Source organism: Chrysemys picta, chromosome 18 (genome assembly GCF_011386835.1).
Source record: "Chrysemys picta bellii isolate R12L10 chromosome 18, ASM1138683v2, whole genome shotgun sequence".
Classification (NCBI taxonomy): Eukaryota; Metazoa; Chordata; order Testudines; family Emydidae; genus Chrysemys; species Chrysemys picta.
In genome coordinates, this window is record NC_088808.1 from 1149687 (window position 1) to 1175079 (window position 25393).

General features: G+C 45.2%; 1 protein-coding gene across 15 annotated transcripts in view; it reads left to right on the forward strand.

The window, feature by feature from the left end:
• Window positions 1-25393, forward strand: part of PNPLA7 (patatin like phospholipase domain containing 7) — a 420470-nt gene that overhangs the window by 362702 nt on the left and 32375 nt on the right. For 12 of the 15 annotated variants that reach the window (XR_010593665.1, XR_010593663.1, XM_065572470.1 and 9 more), the window contains 4 exons: window positions 6101-6217; window positions 12107-12255; window positions 13644-13796; window positions 24604-24714. Coding sequence is in view for 12 of the 15 variants with exons in the window: in XM_065572470.1 (XP_065428542.1) it covers window positions 6101-6217; window positions 12107-12255; window positions 13644-13796; window positions 24604-24714 (530 nt within the window). In the remaining 3 variants the exon portion in view is untranslated. The remainder of the gene's footprint in view (window positions 1-6100; window positions 6218-12106; window positions 12256-13643; window positions 13797-24603; window positions 24715-25393) is intronic. The other 3 variants (XR_010593664.1, XM_065572478.1, XM_065572480.1) reach the window with 2 other exon arrangements.

Sequence of the window (25393 nt, forward strand, 5' to 3'; positions counted from 1 at the left end):
CCTGCCACAGGAGCGAGTTACCAATGACCCAGGGCTGCGGCGGAAGGAGGGTGCAGGCGGGGGGGGGGGAGAGAGCCCAGGGCTGGGGCGGCAGGAGGTGTGTGTGGGGGGCAATGGTGGGGAGGAATGAGGGAGCCCATAGCTGGGGCAGCAGGGGGTGTGGGTGGGGGGGGGGGGGAGAGCCCAGGGCTGGGACAGCAGCGGGGTACGGCGAGGAGCCCAGGGCTGGGACGGGGAGGCAGCCAAAATTTTTTTTGCTTGGGGCGGCAAAAAACCTAGAGCCAGCCCTGATCATAAATGGGCTCTTCAAGTGCCAAAAATCTCTCTTAGGAATTGCTTCCTATTCATTGAGATGTAATGAGTTACCACTTGACATTAATAATCTTATGGTCAAATTTTGTTCAGCACCAGTGGCCTTATCTTGGTGGAGTAGTTTGTGGAGAGGCCTTTAATACTATAGAGCAGCCTATCTCTGAAATACCAGTTAAGAAGACACCTTGTAAAATCAATAGGCAGCCACTTATCAGTGCTGGCTCCTGCCGGCACATCTTTCTGCTTTCCTCCTCCCCCACCAGTGTGTCTGTTTTGCTAATTCAGCTACATTCTGCATGGCATTTGAGAACACAGATTCCTTTTTCCAGGAATAAGTTTTAAAATAACCCCCCCCCCTCCAAAAACATCCATCTCAAGCATTAGTCAGTCTTCAGTATTCTATTGACGAGATCCCAAAAGCCAATCTTTTCCCCATCTAGAGATCCCAAGTAAACCTATATCCAGAAGTAGTGAAGAGCAAATGTCCTACCAGCATTGACCTCTGATAGACAAAAGAAACACTGTTACAAATCCATACCCAGCTCAGAAGAACCATTAATGAAAAATCCTAGATGCAAAATTCTCTAGACTCAGTTTGACCAGCAAGATTTGAAGTCTGATGTGCTAAGGGCTAACTATTGAGCGCTGAGCTTGTGGAGGGAAGATTGCAACTCCAATTTAACATTAATATAATGAAACTTTACCCCTTGGTGTGAGAGTGACATTTGTACTTGGCTTATTTGAAAATGCAATTTGCAGCAAACCTGAATAGGGAAGAAATTATAAGGGGGAGAAAATAACTAACTAGAAGCTTTAAAGCAGTACATTTTGTAGGAAGCAGATCCAATCAATTCCTGCCTGATTAAATCTCTCTGGTTCTAACCAGTCATAATTGCCTTCATTTCAGAACTATTAACAGAAATAATTGGCACCATTCAGGGAAGGTTTGAGGGTATGTCTACAGTGCAGTGTGTGCCCACATTCTGGCTCACCCACAGGCAGGCACAAGTTAGCTAAGCTTCCACACAGCAAGTCGCACATGCCCCGTACCCATGTCCATGTTGGCGTTGCAGTTACACGTGTTTAGTGCTAGGATTCTGGGGGTGTATCTCAGCATTCTTAGTATCTTACCAACTGGAACTGCTCTAGGAATTGGTTTGTGGTGTATTGTGGGAGAACTTGTCTGCTCTTCCTGGCTCCCCATGCAGAAGTGGTTGTAGCCTGCCATGTTTAGCTGAGACACTTCCGGCTCTGCACATTACTCACACGTAAGGCATGGATCCAGTGGATGAGCTGCTCCATCTTGGAGGTGAATCATTTATCCAGCATGGCAGTCATTCAGCAGCACTGGATGGCATTTGGAGAGCATTTTCTGAAATGCAGAAGGCGGCTGGACTTAGAGGGTCATTCACAGCAGACTGGACAGACCTGATGAATGCTGCAATTATTGAGGATTCAACATATGTAGATTGGTGCTTCCGGTGCAAAAGAACTGGCACAATGTGATGGGGACACATAGTCATGCAGACCTGGGATGACCAGCAGTGGCTCCAGAACTTCCGAATGACAAAGCAGACCTTCATGGAGCTGTGCAAGGATCTTGCTCCAATTCTTCAGTGTCAGACCACTTGATTGAGGTGGGCCATACCAGTCCAGAAGTGGGTTGCAACTGCCTCCTGGAAGCTGGCTACCCCAGACTGCTATAGGTCATGGCTAACCAGTTTGGTGTTGGCAAATCCACTGTTGGGGTTGTGTCAGTGAAGGTTTGTGAGGCGATTCTCACTGTGGTTTACCTAACAGGTGGTGGGCATAAGAAATGTGCCTGAAATAGTAGCTGGCTTTCCCAATTGAAAATTCACTGATGGCAGACGTGTGCCCATAGTTTGCCCTCCAGAAGAACCAAGTGAATATATCAACTGCTAAGGGTTCTATTCCCAGGTTCTACAAGCCTTGGACAGTCACAGAGGCAGATTCTTGGACACCACCGGGGAAAGGGGAAATATCCAGGATGTCAGGGTGCTAAGACGATCTGGCCTTTACCTGCTGGGAGGAGCAGGGACTTTATTCCCTCCTAATGACATAATTCTCAATGGCATGTCTGTGCCCACTGTCATTTTTGGGGGTCCCGCCTTCCCATTCCTGCCATTGCTCGTGAAACCATCCTCTGATATCAGAAGGCCTGGCAAGAGAAGGTGCAGTTACAGATGGTGGTGGAGTGCCCATTTGGCAGGCTGAAGACAAGGTGACGCTGCATATAAAACTATATGATAATGTGGCCAGTGCCTTCTGTTCTATTGTGGCCTGCTGCACTCTGCACAACATCTGTGAGGATAAAAGTGAATATTTTCACAGAGTGGTCTTTAAGAAACTTCTGGTTTCAGGCTAGATATAGGTAACCAGAAAGTAGACCTGGAATCACTGGGGCTGGGTCCAGGCACGAAAAGGAAGTAAGGGATGCCTTGTTTTCCCACATCCTTGGAAAGGAGGGGGATGTGGATGAAGAGATGTGATGCTGTGATGGGGGGCCTGTAATTTGTAAACAATTTTTATTGTAGTACTCTTATCACTAGCGATCCTAGAAATCCGTTTGACACAGAAAACCATGGAATTTACATTTTTTACAGAGAATCTTCAGTTTTTACATTTTGTGAAAAAATAAAAACATATATTAACTATTAACTACATTTTCCTGAAAGTTCCAGTGTTGCTTATTCAATGTGCGCAACCTCCCGACCTTGTGGTTGATTTTTGAATGTGCTTTAAATTTACATAGCTAAACATACTCCAATAAACTGCCTCCGGCGGACAGAGGTTATCCAACGTGTATAGGTGTTCATGTTTTAGTGCATCTCAAATTTCACTTCAGCCTCCCAGACTAATTCAGACAGTGAGTAATGTTAATATAAAAGCAATTTTCGCTTAATTTTTTGTGCATTAAAAAAACAATTTTCTGAAAATGTAGAATACAGACATAGAAGTATTTGGTATATGTAAGAAATACAAATTGCAATTCTATTAATTTTATTTTATTATAATGATTGAAGGCTCTAGTAGTCTTTGAACTTTCTTAAAAATTGTAAATATATCAATAAAACATTGTGTTCAACTGATACCTATATATATTGTGGCCAAGGAAACTAAAGTTCAGCGTTTCATTTTAATCGTGGGAAAACACAGATTTTTATGTTTTTTTATTGGAGTTTTTTTTTTTTTTTATCACAGAAAAATAGGATCCCTACTTATCTCAGCCACAGAACCTTTCCACTTTGTTCTCTAGCTTGGGGCCTTTTCTCTGCTTCTCTGCAGAGAGGTGTGGGGGGAAGGGAATCTCCCTCCTCTTGGCTGTTATTGCTAGGTGTGACTGTCCCAGCCATTGGGATTTCCATTGTCTCATCTGGATCCTCCAGTCACATGTGCAGACTTTGAGTTTGTTAATGTCTCTGGTCTCCAACCAGGTTGCTGTGTGAGTCAACCACCTTTTGCCTTCCCTTTACACTCAGTGCATAACAGTGCAAAGCCCAGGGGAAACTGAGGCATGCAGAGGAATAAAAAATATATTATCAGAATTTCCACATTCATCACACCCTACTGATGGACAGTCCTATCCACCAGAGTCCTGGCTGGGAGGCTCGGTCCATCTGAGGTGGAAGTGCTTGCCAAGGCAGTGAAAGAGCATTTTTTTGGTCATGGTTAAAAAAGGAAAGAGTCCCTCCCTATATGTTCTGCATCAATACCAGGCTACAGTTTTATCACTTTGGAATGCTTTTATTACAGCTAATGTTGGCAGTCCACAGACACATTCTGGTAAGAATTAGATGAGCATTTCATTAACCAGGTTTTAAAAATTTGGGCTTGGCTGAGAGAGGGTGAGGTGTGAAGTCCTAGCAAGGGCAGAGTTACCAGTGTTAGTTGTAACATTGTTGCAGGCCAGAAGATACAAATCTTCTGGAGGTTCCAGAATGGAAAAGAGAACCTGTTTCCCAGACCTGTGGTGGGATTCCATCCATCTAGGCAAAGGAGATGTTTTGGTATCTGCTGATTGAACAAGTGGAGAGGTTTAGTAAATTCTGGACAGCCATAGCAAGTTTGCCCTGTCCAGGTATCTGACTGATAGACTAGAGTTTCTGCTGCAGGAAACATTTTCAAGCATCACCTGCAGGTAGTGAAGGAAAATTCAGGTGAACAACAGGATGCCAAACTAGGAAGCAGAGGATTGCTAGCAGCAGAGTGGATTCTCCCCACTTTCCCGCATCCCATCCCAGACAGCTTTCTGTGAATAGCCAGAGCAAAAAGGACCTGTACTGAGGTCCAAAAGGGACTTTACCACTTGGTGCAGCCCAAGGGACTTATAAGCCATGGTGTTTGGGACAGTGCTTTGCTAGTCAAGGTATAAATCTATATCATTACATTGATGTGACAGAGGTGTTATTGAGCAGAATTTGCAAAGATTTGCGCTCATGCTTGCAAAGCCTGTACTCTTTTAATTGTTTTGCAAGGAATAATTATAAAGGTAGTTTGAAAGAGTCACTACTTGTGTGTTTAAATTTAATTTTCCCTGCTTTGCATTCAGGCTGGATCACACGTGAGATCGCCCCTGGTCAATATTATGTCATGGAGGACGGTGGGCTCAGTGCTCAGGGTGGGGCAAGCAGACAGTCTGGCTCCTCATAGCAGGGGCATGTAGACGGTACATTGCCTATCAAACCTGCCATTTGCATCCTTCACCTTGTAGTACAGCTGCTTCAGGTGCTTGATGCACTTCCTGCACTGCTCACCAGTCTGGTGGGTGCCCACCTCCACCAGTCTCTTCAAAATGGCCTCATAGAAGGGGCTATTTCTGAAGCTCCAGCTGGAATAATGATCCCTGGTGTATCTACACTAGAGGTTAACTAGGACCTTGGTGTGCTCCTCCAGCCAGCTAGCAGCATGCTGGGTGATGGGCCTCCTTGATGCTGTTTGGCAGAGCTGGACTGAGCTGTTCAGAAACTGGAGCAGGCTGCATGGAAAATGAAGGGTTAAACAGCAAGCAAGGCAGATAACTTTGGCGTATAGAAGATGAGTGGGAAGTGAGTTGCTAGAAGGGCTGGAAGCTAGAGATACAGGGAGTCCTTGGACTTCCGACACAATTCATTCCTCAGAATTGTGTTGTAAGTCGAAACATTGCTTAAGCAAAAAGGGTGTAGGGGGTGAATCCCACATCTTTATAGTGATGTCTCTGCTGTCCTGTTAAAAATCTAAACACGGGTAAAACTTGGGGGGAGGGGAGGGAGTCAAATGAAGTGAGGTTTTTACTCACGAAAGCTTATGCCCAAATAAATCTGTTAGTCTTTAAGGTGCCACCAGACTCCTTGTTGTTTTTGTAGATACAGACTAACACGGCTACCCCCTGATACTTGACATATTCCATGTGTTCAGCTCTGCTGCATGTGGCATTTCCTGGGGGCTAATGGCCTTCAGCACAGTTGAGGCTAGTGATTCCTCCCCATCATTTGTTCGCAGAAGAAACCTTGTTCTTTTGTGGTGGTGGAGGCTGTGATACAGGAAAGTGCTTAAGATCATGGTTAAAGTTAAGTGTGTGCTTAAGTGCTTTGCTGAGTTGGAGACTGAGTAACCCTTTTCCTAGCCTGCATTATAATTTGGGAGTCATTCAGGTGCTTTAATAGCATTCTGCAATCCAACCCTCGGTATATTATCTGTCACAAAATTACATGTAATGACTCTGAAAGCTGCCCCCGCCCATTCCTGCTATACTGGGTTAGTATGGATGTCTTCCCTCTCATTGCTGTAGGTTCCCTTTGGAGGTATGTCCGTGCCAGCATGTCACTGTCTGGGTACATGCCCCCTCTCTGTGATCCAAAGGATGGACATCTCTTGATGGATGGAGGTTATATCAACAATCTTCCAGGTATGTCTGTAGATAGTTGTTTGGAATTCACCAAGAAGACAGATGGTAAAACTCCATCTGCACAGGCATATGTCAGTGTGATTACCTTCCCGAACAACTTCATTCTGATCTCTTGGAGGCTAGCAGAGCTGCATTGTCCTCTGGATACAAGGCCTTTGCTTTGTTCATAGATCCTTAGGGTTGAAAGGGACCTCAGGAGGTCATCTAGTCCAACCCCCTGCTCAAAGGGGGACCAATCCCCAAATGGCCCCCTCAAGGATTGAACTCACAATCCTGGGTTTAGCAGGCCAATGCTTAAACCACTGAGCTATCCCTCCCCCCAAATGGGCTCAAAGCCTGTTGTTATACAGGCTTTTCCAAGATGGCCTCTTGGGATGGAATGTTTCCTTTCAAATCATGTGCCAAAAATATAATGTCAAGCTAATTATTAGAACATATTCTCATGTGTATTTTTAAAAAAGGGTTGGGGAGGAGCGAAGGAATAAAACTATAAACATATGGTTGTATTTTTTCTTGAATCTGTTGGAAGAACAGAGCATAAATATGAACTGATTTCTAAATATGCAACAATGGTGAAATATTAACTGCTCTTAGTGTCTAAGATTCAAAGCAATATCATTCTTAACAGGAAAAAGAACAGGAGTACTTGTGGCACCTTAGAGACTAACAAATTTATTAGTCTCTAAGGTGCCACAAGTACTCCTGTTCTTTTTGCGGATACAGACTAACACAGCTGCTACTCTGAAACCATTCTTAACAGGAGAATTCACATAACATTAAATTCAATGAAACATTAAAATCAATGATAATCAATCTCAAAATCAATCTATTAAAATGTTTTTCTCATTAGCCATCTGTACATTTTAACACCAAACGAAGCCAGGCGTGTTAAACAGTATGTGTGTTTTTAATTGTGTTGTCAAATGTTTATGGAAGAGAGGAGGTCAGAGTTTTTGTCATAATATCCAGTGCTTTGAAAATTTGATTTCGTAGCACATTTTCCATGAGCTGTGTGCAAATAATTAGAGAGCAGTCTGAGTAAAAGGCCTGGAATCGGAGCAGCCCAATCTTGGAGGGTGGAGGAGGGAGGCGGTGTTAAAACTTCAAACCCAGATCCAAATTTTGCAAAAGGCCCTTATCTCCCTAAAGTGCAGAACTACAAATGCTCCCACAAATTTGAAAACTGTATTTGCCATTTGCAGCTTGGGTCTCTCTCTACAAATATGAATTCCTAATCTAGCTATCTTTCCACCGGTCCCCGCTATCCATCTGTACATTCTGAGAGTGCACAGTGTCTGAAGATGATGTTGAGGATTGACTCAAGAATGGATGATGGACTGGATTGTGCAGTCACATAGACCTAGTGAGAGTTCGGTTCTGGTTTGAATTAGCCTCTGAACTGGCCCTACAGAGTTGTGACTGTCACAGTGCATAGCCGTTCTGAGAACGTCAGTTATAAGAACATAAGAACGGCCATACTGGGTCAGACCAAAGGTCCATCTAGCCCAGTATCCTTTCTTCCGACAGTGTCCAATGGCTGGTGCCCCAGAGGGAATGAACAGAATAAGTAATCAAGTGATAATCCCCTATCACTCATTCCCAGCTTCTGGCAAACAGGCTAGGGACACCATCCCCGCCCATCCTAACTAATAGCCATTGATGGACCTATCCTCCATGAACTTATCTAGTTCTTTTTTGAACCCTGATAGAGTCTTGGCCTTCACAACATCCTCTGGCAAAGAGTTCCACAAGTTGACTTTTTGTGTGTGAAGAAATACTTCTTGTTGTTTTAAACCTGCTGCCTAGTAATTTCATTTGGTGACCCCTAGTTCTTGTGTTATGAGAAGGAGTAAATAACACTTCCTTATATTCTTTCTCCACACCAGTCATGATTTTATAGCCCTCTATCATATCACCCCCTAGTCGTCTCTTTTCCAAGCTGAAAAGTCCCAGTTTTATTAATCTCTCCTCATACGAAAGTTATTCCATACCCCTAATCATTTTTGTTGCCCTTTTCTGAACCTTTTCCAATTCCGATATATCTTATTTGAAATGGGGCGACTACATCTGCATGCAGTATTCAAGATGTGGGCATACCATGGACTTATATAGAGGCAATATGATATTTTCAGTCTTATTATCTATCCCTTTCTTAATGATTCCCAACGTTCTGTTTGGTTTTTTGACTGCCACTGCACTTTGAGTGGATGTTTTCAGAGAACTATCCACAGTGACTCCAAGATGTTTCTTGAGTAGTAACAGCTAATTTAGACTACATCATTTTATATGTATAGTTGGGATTATGCTTTTCAATATGCATCACTTTGCATTTATTAACATTGAATTTCATCTGCCATTTTATTGCTTAGTCACCCAGTTTTGCAAGATTCCTTTGTAACTCAGTTTGCTTTGGACTTAATTATCTTGGACTTAATTATTTTGTATCATCTTCAAATTTTGCAACCTCACTGTTTACCCCTTTTTCCAGATCATTTGTGATCTGTATGGTATAGTTGAATAGTACTGGTCCCAGTACAGACACCTGGGGGACACCAATGTTTACCTCTCTCCATTCTGAGAACTGACTGTTTATTCCTACCTTTTAACCAGTTACTGATCCATTTGAGGACCTTCACTCTTATCCCATGACAGCTTACTTTCCTGGTAAGAGACCTTGTCAAAGGCTTTCTGAAAATCTAAGTACACTATATTTATTGGATTCCCCTTGTCCACATACTTGTTGACCCCCTCAAAGAATTCTAGTAGATTGGTGAGGCATGATTTCCCTTTACAAAAATGATGTTGACTCTTCCCCAACAAATCATGTTCATCTATATGTCTGACAATTCTGTTCTTTACTATAGTTTCAACCAATTTGCCCGGTACTGAAGTTAGGCTTACCAGCCCGTAATTTCCGGGATCACGTCTGGAGAGTTTTTTAAAAATTGGCGTCACATTAGCTGTCCTCAGTCATCTGGTACAGAAGCTGATTTAAATGATAAGTTACACACCACAGTTAGCAGTTCTGCAATTTCACATTTGAGTTCCCTCAAAACTCCTGGGTGAATATTATCTGGTCCTGGTGACTTATTACTGTTTAGTTTATCAATTTGTTCCAAAACCTCCTCTAATGACACCTCAATCTGGGATAGTTCCTCAGAATTGTCACCTAGAAAGAATGGTTCAGGTTTGGGAATCTCCCTCACATCTTCAGCCATGAAGACCGATGCAAAGAATTAATTTAGTTTCTCCGCAATGGCCTTATCGTTCTCCTTTAGCATCTTGATCATCCAGTGGCCCCACTGGTTGTTTAGCAGGCTTCCTGCTTCTGATGTACTTGAAAAAATGTTTGCTATTACTTTTTGAGTCTTTGGCTAGCTGTTCTTCAACTTCTTTTTTGGCCTTCCTAATTATATTTTTATACTTCATTTGTCAGAGTTTATGCTCCTTTCTATTTTCTTCAATAGGATTTAACTTCCATTTTTTAAAGGATGCCTTTTTGCCTCTCACTGCTGCTTTTATTTTCTTGTTTAACCACAGTGGCACTGTTTTGGTCCTCTTGCTATGTTTTTTAATTTGGTGTATACATTTAAGTTGAGCCTCTATTATGGTGTCTTTAAAAGGTTTCCATGCAGCTTGCAGGTATTTCACTTTTGGCATTGTACCTTTTAATTTCTGTTTAACTAACTTCCTCATTTTTGTGTAGTTCCCTTTTCTGAAGTTAAATGCTACCGTGTTGGGCTGAGGTGGAGTTTCCCCCACCACAGGGATGTTAAATTAATTAATTATGGTCCCTATTACCAAGCGGTCCGGCTATATTCACCCCTTGGACCAGGTCCTGTGCTCCACTTAGGACTAAATCAAGAATTGCCTCTCCTCTGGTGGGTTCCAGCACTAGCTGCTTCAAGAAAGAGTCATTTAAGGTGTCAAGAAACTTTCTCTCTGCATCCCATCCTGAGGTGACATGTACACTGTCAATATGGGGATAGTTGAAATCCCCCATTATTATTGAGTTTTTTATTTTTATAGCCTCTCTAATCTCCCTGAGTATTTCACAGTCACTATCACCATCCTGGTCAGGTGGTTGGTAGTATGTCCCTACTGCTATATTCTTATTATTCAAGCACAGAATTACTATCCATAGAAATTCTGGAATTACTATCCATAGTTATCCTGGATCTTGCACTTTTTCTCCTCCCCACATTTCTCTTTTCTGTGAGTTGCTCAGCACCCCAAATCCCTCTTTTAGCATTGTCATAACTATAAAGGGAAGGGTAACAGCCCTCCTGTGTACAATACTATAAAATCCGTCCTGGCCAGAGACTCCAAAATCCTTTTACCTGTAAAGGGTTAAGAAGCTCAGGTAACCTGGCTGACATCTGACCCAAAGGACCAATAAGGGGACAAGATACTTTCAAATCTTGGTGGGGGGAAGGCTTTTGTTTGTGCTCTTTTTTGGGGGGGTTGTTCGCTCTTGGGACTGAGAGGGACCAGACATCAATCCAGGTTCTCCAAATCTTTCTGAACAAGTCTCTCATATTTCCAACTTGTAAGTAAACAGCCAGGCAAGGCGTGTTAGTTTTTATCTTTGTTTTCTCAACTTGTAAATGTACCTTTTTGCTAGAGTGTTTATCTCTGTTTGCTGTAATTTTGAACCTAAGGCTAGAGGGGGGTCCTCTGGGCTCTTTAAGTTTGATTACCCTGTAAAGTTATTTTCCATCCTGATTTTACAGAGATGATTTTTACCTTTTTCTTTAATTAAAAGCCTTCTTTTTAAGAACCTGCTTGATTTTTCCTTGTTTTTAGATCCAAGGGGGTTGGATCTTGATCCACCAGGAGTTGGTGGGAGGAAGGAGGGGGGATGGTTAATTTCTCCTTGTTTTAAGATCCAAGGGGTTTGGATCTGTATTCACCAGGGAATTGGTGAAGAATCTCTCAAGGCTACCCAGGGAAGGGAATTAGCTTTGGGAGTGGTGGCAGCGGACCAGATCTAAGCTGGTAGTTAAGTTTAGAAGTTTTCATGCAGATCCCCACATTTGTACCCTAAAGTTCAAAGTGGGGAAGCAGCCTTGACAAGCACCTTCCTAAATTCCTACTCCTTAAACTGTCAGGCTCCTGAATGTCATGGCCTTCAGGAAGTGGGAAATGCTCCTCCATCCCGTCACCATCACTAATCTGTCCATTTCTAAATCTAAGCAAAATTTTCCTCCTTACTTTCAAAGCTCTTCATGGACTGATATTCTCCCAACCTCTGACCTATGTCAATTTCTCTCCCCAGTTGGTCATTCTGCCTTGACCTCTTCTGTGTCCTCTTGCATTTGTGCTGCTTCATTCAAGTATCAAGCAAGGCAACTATGCAGCTAGTGATCATGTGGGTGCAAGAAGCTTTGGTGGTGCAATAAGATTGCCTGTGATGGACCTAAACTGAATATACAGCTAGGCCACCTTAAGTACCTAGCCAGAGATTAATCTGGGTGGTGCTTGATCTGCAAGGAGGACATGTCCCTTTGGGATTTGCCATGATAAGGATGATCCCACAGGCCTTTCTTTTAATGATCAACATTTGTGTTGGTTTCTGAAAGAAAATTATTAGAATAAATAGGGATTATAAAGAGATAGTTATACCCAGGTACTATACATCACTATGAAGTGTATAATTAGTATAGCATTATTCTGAGGTAAGTAATTCTCCCTGAAAAGCATTCATAAATGTCTGTGCTGGAAGCTGTATGAAAAGGAATCCTGTTGTACTGTCCCATGCTGTGCTTGTGTGGTCTGTCGTGATCCTTGGAAATCCATTTCCCTGCTTCCATTGGCCAGCTCCAGAAAGGTAAGTGTTGTAGAAGAGAGGAGTGATGAGTAATGATGATGTGGCTTTGTTCCCAATAGCGGATGTTGCAAGATCCATGGGGGCAAAAGTGGTGATAGCAATTGATGTGGGCAGCCGGGATGAGACGGACCTCACCAACTACGGCGACGCTCTGTCTGGCTGGTGGTTGCTGTGGAAGAGATGGAATCCCCTCGTTGAAAAAGTGAAGGTACTGTAAGCTTATGTTAAAATCGCAGTGATTTTTCAGTAAGCAGAAGGGAACTATCTCACTGTGTATCTGAGAAACAAGACTGGGAATCGATTGCTCGGTCACCTGCATCTTGGGTTGCAAGATGACATTTGGGGTGTGGGAAAGCTGGGCAAGGTCCCAGCATAAAAGAAAATACAATGTTATGGGAGAATTCAGTTGTCTGAATCTGGGGAGGAGCTAGGAGTGGCACTCACACAGCCAAATACCAATCATTTGTTCCTCTAAGGAGTCCAACTCCAGCTCTCCACGCAAGAGCAAATTCCTCTGGGGGCTGAGTGGGGGACTACAGAATTACAATATTATTATTATTCGTTATTTGTATTGTGGAGGCACCTAGGAACCCTGGAAATGGACCAGGACCTCATTGTGCTAGGTGCTGTACAAGCTCAGATACCTTTTCCCAAACTGCTCCCTGAATATAGCGAAGAGCCGGTGACCTGGCTTTGATAGGGGTGAAAGAGCCCCTCTCCAATTGGAGTGAATTTGGCACAACTAATCTTGACGCAGTTAGGATTTGGCTGCTTTAGAAATGAAAGTGAGTGGAGCTTTATCCACTTCGCTATGTTTCTTTGCTGCTGAACATAGGGATTTTTGCATTGGGCAGAAATAATAAATTCTTAGATGTTTGTTTTCATGACCGGCTGCATGAGCTATGGATTTCCTTCCTGGGTGAAGTCAGATCAGCTCGAATTAATGTTTCATTTCCTCCATTTTCCTTCTGGTTCCCTGTGTCCCTGCTGTAATCCTTAGGGTCTCCCTCTTTAGCAGTCCCCCTCCTCGAAAAGGCCTGGGCTGAGGACTGGACAGGATTCCTTTTCAGAGCTCAATAATACTGGACTCCCCCAGTGGGTATCTGTTGTGAGTGATGCAGGGTGGGGTTGAACATGCTGCCTCCATAGCACACTGGGATGTTCTCTGTCCCAAGGAATGAGGGGCTATGACAGCGAAACAAACCCAGCTGTCACCTAAAGCAGTGTCTGGCACTAGAAAATCAAGCTGGCTCGTTACTCATCCCCACCCTAAGAGAACTTTGCGCCCCTCCTGCGTCACGCTATATATCTCCTTCTAGGTGCCAGTATTTCCTGGAATTAACGACCAACTTCTGCTTGAATTGCAGAAAGGTCTCATATGTTAGATGGAAGCTGAGTCTCTGCCATTGGTGACAGATTGGCTGGCGGTCAGCAGTGTGCTCCTAGGAGGCTGAGGGAGGTGGGATGTGAAAGCCTCTGCAGATACACCTGAGTCACTGGAGTGCATTTCTCCCTTTTACCGTTGCCAGTTCAGGGCAAGTGGTGCTAATGAAAGTCTTGCAATGCATTTGATGGCTATCTGGGGCTGATTGGCAGGTGCTGAACATGGCAGAGATCCAGACCCGGCTTGCGTATGTGTGCTGCGTGCGGCAGCTGGAGATGGTCAAGAACAGTGAATATTGTGAATACATTCGGCCGCCCATCGACAGATATGGCACCCTGGACTTTGGGAAGTTTGATGAAATCTGTGTAAGTGAATCTTGAGGGTGTAGGGGGCCCCTGATGTAGCTACTTCTGTGCAGCAACAGAGTCCTATGAACACTGCAGCAATACAACCCTAGTGCTAAGGGCTAGTTCTAGGCTCTTTCTTGAGGAACCTGTTCTCAAGAACTAGATTTCTTACTACTTAGCTCTCTGTAGGCTATGTACATATTAGAGCTGAGCAAAGAAGTTACACTGAATAATACCATGGAAAGACATATGGTGAGCAGCTCAGGATAAGAACCTGAATAGAATCATTTACCCTGTTTGTGTAACACCCATGAGCAGATTGCAACTTCCTCTCCTTTTTTTTTTGCCAGCATCTTTACTCTGGGGATCAGACATGTACTGTTCACTATAGGTATTTGAAATCTGAGTTGTTTTGTTTAGTTATAATTGGTACACAAGTCACATGGCATTGTTTCTTTTCCCTGATTGGGTGAGAATAGCTCATAAAGTCAAGGGGAGGGTGGGAATAAGCTGGTAGGGCTGTGAATTGTTCAGGCAAAGGGAGCAGAATAGTAGAATGTCTGTGACACAGTTAACATTCCAACACTTCTATTAATATTATGGACCGTCTGCACTTCCTTTGCACCTGATATAGTATCAGCAGAACAAAACCAATGTCAGTGGAAGGACTATTAATGAAGGGATAGTATCAAGTTCACAGGTCTTTGGGGTTTAGTTTTGTCTGTTTGTATATATCATAAATCAGCATGCGAAGTATTGACACCAGATGTGCAACTGATGTTTTTCAGAGAGAAATAATTCAGCAATTTAAAAAGGGTAGAATCAGGGGCAGCTCCAGGCACCAGCGCAGCAAGCGCGTGCCTGGGGCAGCAAGCCGTGAGGGCAGCATGCCTGTGGGAGGTCTGCTGGTCCCGCGGTTTCGGCGGCAGGTACGCCGAAGGCACAGGACCGGCGGACCTACTGCAGGCATGCCACCGAATCCGCGTTACCAGCGGACCTCCCACAGGCATGCCGCCGAAGGCTGCCTGACTGCCGTGCTTGGGACGGCAAAATACATAGAGCCGCCCCTGGGTAGAATAAGGTTTCTTTCCTTTCCAGTGGACTGTTGTTTAGAAGCTTATGCTCATTGTCGCTGTTGTAGAGCTGTACTATTGTTCTCCACCTGCTGCTCACTAACATGCTACAGTACAGATCTGTTTATGCGCGGATGTTGGGAGTCAAGCTGTCATGACCACGTGTTAACGGACCGTGGGTTAAGAGGGCCATGCTGTAAAAAAGGGTCTATGATTCACTTAGAAAAAAAACAACAAGGAAAAGCCATTATTTTCTGCTCTTTCATGCTCACATTTTTTTTCTTTCTTATGAAGTTTGTCATTCGCCGCTGATGAATTATTTCGATATTTTCCGCATTTTGCTCCTCCATAAATCTTACAAAAGTTTCTACAGCACTAAGGGCTTCTGTGGGCAAAATTTTGACCTTTTCAACAACATTCTCATCGTCATTGTCATTTAGGCCTGCATTATTAGAATTCTCGCCATCGCCTTTGTGGTCTAATGTAGCCTCGCATGAGCCCATTAATATTTCTTCCTCGGACAGAAATTCTGAAGTTGGGCAATCTTCACCCATCTCCAGCCACTCGGTAATGATTTCCGGTGACGTATCCAAACTAAAATCTTTTATCATTTGAAAGAGAAGTTTACCTTTATCCTCTTTTGTCTGCATGCCTGTTTGTAGGACGTCTTTCCGAAAATCCTTCAAAGTCTGGCTCTGAATCAGTGCCACTGCTGGAGTTTTCCGAGTCTGAGCCGTCTTTGACAGAAAAAACATCACTGAGAGCCTTCATCCAGCAATTTTCAATGGACTTTAGTTTTACTCTGTCCCAAGCTTTTTTAACTAAATGAATAATTTCCTTCATGTTTAACTGTTTCAGGAGTTCGGAAATGCCTGAAGTCGTGCATGACACAATCGCCAAAATCAGCTCCCATCGATAATTATTTTTAAAATTCTGAATAATGCCCTGGTCTAAAGGTTGAATTTTTGATGTTGTGTTGAATGGTAGGTATAGGTATAGCACTCGAATTTTTCCATCTCTCGATACCAGTGATTTGGCTGGAGGATGGGCTGGACAATTGTCAAGTAGCAAAAGTGCTTTGGCTTCGAGTTTCTTCGACCGCAGATGCTTATGAACAGCTGGAACAAAGCTGTTGTGAAACCAGTCGTCAAAAATGTGTCTCGTCATCCAAGCATTTTTGCTGTTAGCGTATATTACTGGCAGTTTGACTCTATTGAGGTGGTTAAAGCAGCAAGGGTTATGAAAGTGGCCAATGAGAAGAGGGATAAGCTTGTGGCTGCCCGTCTTATTACTACAAAAAAGAAGAGTCACACGATCTTTTCTTTTTAAATCCAGCTGTTTTCTGTGTCTCGTAATTAAAGGCTAAAGTCTTATCAGGTAGCAGTTTTGTAAATAAAGCTGTTTCATCACAGTTATAAAATTGTTCTTCGTGGTAGTCCTCATTTTGTAAAATAGATTTTAACTCGGCGGGAAACGCGTTCGCGGACAATTCATCGGCTGATCGGCTTTCTCCAGAAATCGATACCTGCGCTATGCCATGACGCTTTTTAAAATGACTCATAAACCCCTTGCTGGCTTGGAATGATTCATCCCCCGTTAAATTTCCAAATTTTGTGGCTTGGGCTTGAAGAATTGGCCCACTTAGTGGCATTCCTTTCAGCCTTTCCTGAGCAAACCACATGCGCATGGCTTTGTCTATTGTGGGTTTTGCTGAATAGCGCACACATTTTCGCTTAAGCCCCGTGGCAGAATCAATATTTTGTACAAAGCCATTCAGTTTAGATTCAGTTTTTAGCCATCCTCGGAGAGTAGATTCGTCAATCCCAATATCTTTTGAAACTTTGGCCTGGCTTTCTCTGCCGTTTACTTGATCTATTGCAGCTAGCTTTTCTTCTACAGTGTAGGAACGCTGACACTTGCCCTCTGCCATTATATGAGGCCTACAGTTAAAATTTTCTAATGTCGTATATATATTGTATTACTATATAACTACAGTACGACTGTATATATTATCTCTCTCTAGCGTGACAATGACTAAGCATGCGTGATACATCTTTACCAATATCGGTAAAGACGTACAACACATTTCCGCTCCGCGCTTCCTGTCTATTTCTGTGTCAGTGAGTTAGTGAGCAAATCTTTGGCGCTACATAGCAAGTTCCTGTACCACATGTTAACGAGTCTCGCGTGTTAAATAGGTAGCACTGGGAGGCATGGCGCTACCTCACTTTAAGCGGATTCGCGCGTAAATGGGTCTGTACTGTAGATGTTTGCTTACATGCGTGTTCACCCTCATCCATTTCCTTAGTTCATAAAGACAAGTTATTCGTTCCACTGCCCCAGTTGTGTTGGGAAGGATGGAAGCTTAGAGCTGAGCATCATCAGCAAACTGGATTCCTACATGTGCGACATGTTTCCTCAGTAACTCTCCTAATACCCTCTCGTACACATTCCACAAGAGACATGAAATCAGCCCTGCAGACAGTAGCGTAGCTGGGGGGGGCGGGGCAGCGGCCGCTCCCCGACTGAGCACAAGTGGCGCCTTGTCAATTTCTTGGCGCCTTTGTACTCACCCGGGGGAGCGATTAAAAAAAAAAAAAAAGGCGCCACCCGCTGCAGCGCTTTTATTTTACTTACCAGGCGGCGCGCCGGGTCTTCGGCGGCACTTCGGCAGCGGGACCTTCACTCGCGCCACGGGTCTTCGGCAGCATTTCGGCAGCGGGTTGTTCAGTGCCACCGAAGACCCACGGAGCGAGCGAAGGGCCCGCCGCCGAAGACCCGGAGCGCTGCCGGGTGAGTAAAAGCACCACAGCGAGTGGCACCTTTTTTTTTAATTGCTCCCCTTGTTCCCTGGCTACACCACTGCCTGCAGAGCCCCACGTGAGAGTCCTCTGGGCAGAAGAGCAATTGTCCCAGACCATTCTTTCCAACCGCCCAGAGGGGTCTGAACACTTAGCAGCATCTTATGTCTTTAGATGACCCAATCAAACCTTATGGCTCGTGGTGTCAGAATGTGATTAAAGTGAGCATGGACACTTCTTTCTTGTTCGTTGCTAGGAGAAAATCCTCACCCTGTGCAACCAGTGCAGTTCCTGCTCAAACACCTGACTAACCAGAATGTAGGAAATCTGAGGCGAGTTGAACTTCCCACACCATCTCCTGGATGGGTTGTGAGCTGTTGAGACTGTCAGTGTCAAGTGGTGCTTTATTAACCAGGGGCTGCATGATAGCTTTTTCAATCAGGCATCCTGCTACCCATGGGCAGACTCGGATCATCTCCACCAGCAACGGACCCAGGACTTGCCCTGGTGCTCCCTTCACCAGTCAGGATGGGCATGCATCCAACTCACAGACTGTGGGATCAGGGGAGTGGAGAAGAGAATCCAGCCCCTCCAGAGCCTCAGTGGATGAGACTGGCCGACACTAAGAGATGAACAAGCATTGACCCCTCAAACCATTGTTCTCTGTCTGTGGAAGCAGACAGTTCAAGGCCAAGTGAGTGATTTAAAGCCACAAAGTAACTTCATATTCTTCACTACGAGAGAAGCTTGACAGTAGATGATTGGCAGTTGTGCAGGTATACCAAGCTGTCATCCTGCTTTAGCAGATCTGATGGAGACACATTTCTTGACTTCCTCCACTGGCATACCAGCCAAACACCCTATGGCTTCACCTGTTGCAGGGTCTCTATAAACCATGGTTACCTGAGTGGGCATTCATGAGCTACTGGGTCAAAGGTTTTTATTTACCTATTTATTTAGATTTATACAAAAATAAAAAGGGGGTGTCTATCCAACATTTCAGGCACCTCTGCCAAACAAATACAATTAAATTTAATAGTCATTGAGCATACAATTCCTTGCTGATTCCCCTCAAAAATCCACCTCTGCGGCAACCCATGCACCTAGATAGGCCTTGCCATATGTCCTGAAGGTCATCTGATCCAGGCTATTTGGGACTATTCTAAGCAAACACAGAATGTAGGTCATATTGATAGGCTGGGGAAGCAATGACTCTGAACAAGAGTTGGGGGTCATGGTGGATAATCAGATGAACATGAGTTCCCAGTGTGATGCTGTGTCCAAAAGGACTAATAGGATTTTTGGGTGCATAAACGGGGGACTCTTGGGCAGGAGTAGAGAAATTATTTTATCTCTATATTTTGCACTGGTGTGACTGCTGCTGGAATACTGTGACCAGTTCTGGTGTCCACTGTGAGAGAGTTCAGAGAGTAGCCATGCGAATGATTAAGGATTAGATTTGAGCTCAATCTATTTAGCTTAGCAAAAAGAAGGTTAAGGCGTGACTTGGTTACAGTCTACAGTACTTATTTGGGGAACAAAAATGTGATAATGGGCACTTCAGCCTAGTAGAAAAAGGTCTTAGCATGATACAATGGCTGGAAGTTGAAGCTAGACAAATTCAGAGAGGAAATAACCTGTGAAGTTTTGACCATAAGGGTTGTCAATCACTGGAACTATTACCAAGAGTCATGGTGGATTCTCCATCACTGACAAGTCAAGATAAGATGTTTTTCTAAAAGATCTGCTCTAGGAATTATTATGGAGCAGTTCTCTTGTCTGTGCTATACAAGAGGTCAGACCAAATGATCACAATGGTCCCTTCTGGCCTTGGAATCTGTAAAACCATTGACAGAATAGTCTGAAGGCTGAACAGTATTCTCCCTCTGGCCTGTCCGTGATCTCCCAGGCTCTATGCACCTCCAAGGGCAGCTCTCTAAACAGGCCTTTTTTCCCCATCAAGATGTGTCTCGATCCTAGACCACAAGAGTCAGTCGTCTGTCTGGAAGTTCCACTCCCCCGCGACCTCCAGTGCCATTCCAGACACAAAATCCAGAGTGTGACCTACAGAGCTAGGAACCACTTGGGGCAGATTATGGTCGCTATGAAACCTTGAGCTGTTCCTGACACTTATTCTGCCTGTTAGTGATAGACCTGGGAATAGAACCTGGACTCCTAACAACCACTGCTCTAAGCACTAGAATTCAATTCTTCCTGGAGCCTTTTCTGCTGCTTTGTAGGAAAAAGAATAAGGCCATGTCTTCACTAGCAATGTTAAAGTGCTGCAGAGCTTTAATGTGGCTGTGTAGTCGCAGCACCAGCCCCACAAAAAAAAAACCCACCCCCAGAAGGGGAGTAGCTACCAGCGCTGTTTTTTTCCCACTCCTGAGCAAGGTGGCCATGCCTGCTCCACGCACCGGGCGATCCCACGCTTGGAGAAATGCCGAGCTGTTGGTCCTCATTGGCATTTGGGGAGAGGAGGCTGTCCAGTCCCAGCTGCACTCCAGCCATAGGAATTATGATACCTACGGTCAGATTTTATGATGCATGACAGAAAGGGGCCATGAGCGGGACACATTGCAATGCAGGGTCAAAGTGACAGAGCTGTGGAACGCCTACCGCAAGGCGCAGGAGGCAAACTGCCGCTCCGGTGCTGCGCCCACGAGCAGCCGGTTCTACAAAGAGCTGGCTGCAATACTCGGTGAAAACCCCACCTCCACTGCGAAGGACCCTGCGGATACTTCATTGGCTCGCATGCCCGTTGCGAGTGGACTGAGCCAGGAGGAGGCAATCTTGGATGAAGGGGGGGAGGGGGACCCAGAGGCAGAGGATGACTCAGAGGCCAGAGATGCATGCAGTCAGAAGCTCTTTTCTACCCTGGAGCAGCCTAGCCAGTCATAGCAGTCAGAGCTTGGCGAAGAGCAAACAGGAGAGGAGGCCCCTGGTAAGTGGATCTGATTTTGGGAATTGCTGAAGCGAGTTGTTGGGGGCAGGAGGGTTGCATAAAGCAGGCTTGTCTTCCACCTCATGCCTAGTCTGAGCGGCAGAACAGGCTGTTGATACACTACCTCACTTCATTAGAATCTCCCTCAGAGATCTCCAGGAAACTCTCGTGGAGATACTGGGCAATCTGCTGCCGTAGGTTCCTCGGCAGATCTGCTTTGTTTTTTGCCCCATTAACAGTAACTTTCCCACTCCACTTTGCCGGGAGGGGTGCGGGACCATTGCTGCACTCAGGCTAGCCGCATAGGGGCCAGGGCAGAAGCCACAGGCTTGGAGAAGACCCTCCCTTGAGTCCCTCCTCACCCTCAGCAGCAAGATATCTTCTATAATGATCACCTCCTGTGGAAAGTGTGGGGACAGGAATGATTATCAGACCCACCCTACAGTGCTGGCTCTCCCCAAGTGCCCAAGAGGCACATGCCCAGTATACAGTGATTTACCCTGCCCCTGCAGCAACTCACCATTTTGGGGGTCTTGTGGCTCATGTGTGCTTGCCTGGGGTCAGCCAGTTAGTGACAGGAGTGTGAGTACTGGCTGTGTTTTAAAGCACTGAAACAGTGTTGTCTGTGTTGCAAACAATACTGCTTCTGTAAAATGTTGCATTTAAACTTCACAAAGATGACCTTGGGAGGCCAGCCTCCCTTATCGGCGGCAAAACGGCTGTGCAGAATTAAACAGCGTCCAAGAAGAACTAAGGAGGACTTTATGTGTGAGATTTTGATGCACTCCGCCAATGAGAAAAAAGAATTGAAGGAGTGGCAAGACAGCAAGAAAAGGGACCAAAAAGAGAACACAGCACACCAGAAAGAAGCCACGGAGCGGCTCTTAACAATTATGGATCACCAAGAGGACACGCTCCAGGCGATACTAGTTCTTTAAACCGAGCAGCTCCGCGCCCGCCTTCCCCTGCAGGCACTGTCACAAAACTCTTTCCCATGCGCACCCCCACACACACCCCACCAACACACTGCTAGCAGCATCCTGGCTTCACTTTCTTCCCGCAGCATTCCACTTCTCCCCCATCACAGTCCAGCACTGCGGATTCCTCCCCCCCCCCGCTGATGATTTTTTTCGTTTGACTCTCTCCTCTGGTTGTTGTCTTTCAATAAAAGATTTGTTTTGGTTTGAAAGCAATCTTCATTCTATTAAATGAAAGCAAAAAGAGCCCTGCAAAGCAACAGACAATTATGTTAAGGTCCCTTCTTGCATCATGTGCACCAATCACCTCCTAGCATTACAAGCACTGCAATTCCAAGCATAGCAACAAATATTACTGGCTTTCAGCTTGAAATTGCTGCCTCAAAGCATCCCTGATCCTTATGGCTCTGCGCTGTGCCCCTCTAATAGCCCTGGTCTCTGGCTGTTCAAACTCAGCCTCCAGGCGCTGAGCCGCTGTGGTCCAGCCCTGAGTGAAGCTTTGACCCTTCCTTTCACAAATATTATGGAGTGTACAGCACGCAGCTATAAGCATAGGAATATTGTCATCAGCCATGTCCAGCTTCCCATACAGGCATTGCCAGCGGGTTTTTAAACGGCCAAATGCACAGTCCACAGTCATTCTGCACTTCCTCAGCCTATTGTTGAACCGCTCCTTGCTGCTGTCAAGTTGCCCTGTTTATGGCTTCATGAGCCATGGCATTAAGGGATAGGCGGGGTCTCCCAGGATCACAGTGGGCATTTCGACTTCCACTACCCAATCTTCTGATCAGGGAAGAAAGTCCCTGCTTGCAGCTTCCTGAACAGGCCAGTGTTCCGAAAGATGCGTGCGTCATGCACCTTTCCGGACCAGCCTGCGTTAATGTCTGTGAAATGCCCATGGTGATCCACAAGCACCTGGGGAACCATTGAGAAATACCCCTTGCGATTAATGTACTCGGTGGCTAGGTGGTCTGGTGCCAGAATTGGAAGGTGCCTGCCATTGATTGCCCCTCCGCAGTTAGGGAAGCCCATTTGTTCAAAGCCATCCACAATGTCACGTATGTTGCCCGGAGTCATGGTCTTTCGAGCAGGATGCGATTAATGGCCCTGCACATTTCCATCAACACGACTCCAACGGTCGACTTTCCCACTCCGAACTGGTTTAGCGACCAATCGGTAGCAGTCTGGAGTAGCCAGCTTCCACAGTGCAATCGCCACGCATTTCTCCAACGGCAGGGCAGCTCGCATTCTCGTGTCCTTGCGCCGCAGGGCTGGGGCAAGCTCATCACACAGTCCCATGAATGTGGCTTTCATCATGTGAAAGTTTTTTAGCCACTGCTCATCATCCCAGACATGCATCACGATGTGATCCCACCACTCAGTGCTTGTTTCCCGAGCCCAAAAGCGGGGTTCCACTGTGGTCAGCACCTCCGTGAATGCCACAAGCAATCTCATGTCATAGCTACAATGCGTGGTGAGATCAACGTCGCACTCCTCTTAGAATCATAGAATATCAGAGTTGGAAGGGACCTCAAGAGGTCATCTAGTCCAACCCCCTGCTCAAAGCAGGACCAATTCCCAGCTAAATCATCCCAGCCAGGGCTTTGTCAAGCCGGGCCTTAAAAACCTCCAAGGAAGGAGACTCCACCACCTCCCTAGGTAACGCATTCCAGTGTTTCACCACCCTCCTAGTGAAATAGTTTTTCCTGATATCCAACCTGGACCTCCCCCACTGCAACTTGAGACCATTGCTCCTTGTTCTGTCATCTGCCACCACTGAGAACAGCCGAGCTCCATCCTCTTTGGAACCCCCTTCAGGTAGTTGAAGGCTGCTATCAAATCCCCCCTCATTCTTCTCTTCTGGAGACTAAACAATCCCAGTTCCCTCAGCCTCTCCTCATAAGTCATGTGCTCCAGACCCCTCTTGCCTTTGTAGTTTAAGGAATAATTCCACTGCCACTCATGACGTGTTGGTCAGTGCGAGCAGCAAATTGATCAACAGTGTGGGATCCATTCCTGCAGCCCGAAAGAAGCAGGGCAAGGCGCACAGTACACAAACCATTGAAAGATGGCTCCAAATGCGGACGGAAGCACAGGGATTGCTGGGATGCGAAGCAATGCATCACAGGGCATTGGGATAGGACCCAGGATGCCCCGCAACCGCTTCCGCCTTCCCACAAGTCTTAGCATCAGAAGAGGAAGAGATGCTCTGTGGGATAGCAGCCTAGAGTGTGCCCCTCCTAATAGCACCACAAGTGTGAACACACTATTGCGCCGGCAGCTGTCAGTGTGAGAACACAACAGCAGTTTTCCTTCAGCGCTCTCTGAGCGGCACTCTAACTTTGGCAGTGTAGACATTCCCTAAGACAGGAGCTATTTTTAATTGCTTTCATGCAGACAGTATGGGTGCCAAGTTGACATTCCCACTGCAAATAAGAGTTTTAAAGGGCTGGAAAATGGGGTATTCGCATTCAAACTCCCCCAGGCACTTTAGCAGTAGTTGCTCATATCACCTCTAACAGAACCTGAAATTTACATGTAAAAGCAAGAGCCCCTACATGCTGGTCAGCTTGTGTGTATTCATGAGTCACGTGTACAGGTCATTTGACAGCAGTGCCGATAGTAATTCCTGTGTCAGACCTGGCCCAGCAGAGGAGTCCCATATTAATTGGCTTTGCTGTTGTCTTTTCCCATAAAGAGATGTTTCGTTGGTGTCTCCTTATATGCAGCACTGTCTGATGTGCAGTACTGCACAAAGCCGTTCCAGAAAGATGATTGTAACAAGTGACCAAAGGTCACGTGAGCTTGTTGATGTAAAATAGCACCTTGCTACAGTTAATGGCTCCACATTTCATAGGCTGAGTGTTCGGAGTAACTCAGAGCTGAAGCAGTAGATACTGTATTCTAAATCCCAGGCCCAGAGGGTAAAGCTGTGCTTAGCACTCTGGTTGGTAGAGGAGGTGGCATGAAGCATGGTGTTGTCCAGTTGTTATTGATGATGAGTTTTTATTTCTGATTGTCTCTTTCCAGGAAGTGGGATATCAGCATGGGAAGACAGTATTTAATGTCTGGGGCAGGAGCGGAGTCCTTGACAAGATGTTAAAAGACAGGCAGGAGATCTGCAAATCCAAAACATCTGGTGTAAGTGTTCAGTTTAAAAGTACTCTTCTTATTACGTGATGTCACCCAGCAGCCAGAGCACAGCTGAGCAGAGCTCTCTGACCCAGGCATTGCTATATAATGTGTTAAAGGCTATCAAAGGGGGTGGGATTTTTCATGGACCCTTACTGGGAATATAGGCACATTCATTAAAAATGCATTGCAGTAAAGTTAGTTATTCTCAGATTTTTAGCATCTTGAGTTATTTTTATCACGTTCAAACAATACTCAGACAGGCGTCCCTCCTGCTTATTGATGATGGTTTACTAGGCCAGTGACTCATCTCTGATCAGCTGAATGGTACTCAGCACTCAGGCAGCTGAGCAGGCACGGTTGGCATTTTAAAAGCCTAGCTGTCTATCATATCCACTGATCGGTTGTCATGAATGTTGTATTCAATCAGTCAGAAATCTTGCATTATGCCCCGTGTGTTCAGTCCTGTACCAAAATGCCTGCACGGCCTATTTCAGGAAAGGAATTTAATACAGCAGGCATCAAAGACTCTGTGAAGGCGTGAGACGTTGCCATCAATGGTAGTTAAAATACAAGTTTTACTTGTACCATCTTCTCTACTCATGCTATCTGCTTCAGCACATCTGAGTAGCCAATGTTTAGGTTGCAGAACTGAGCTGGTCCTGACAAACCTAAGCATTACTTTAGT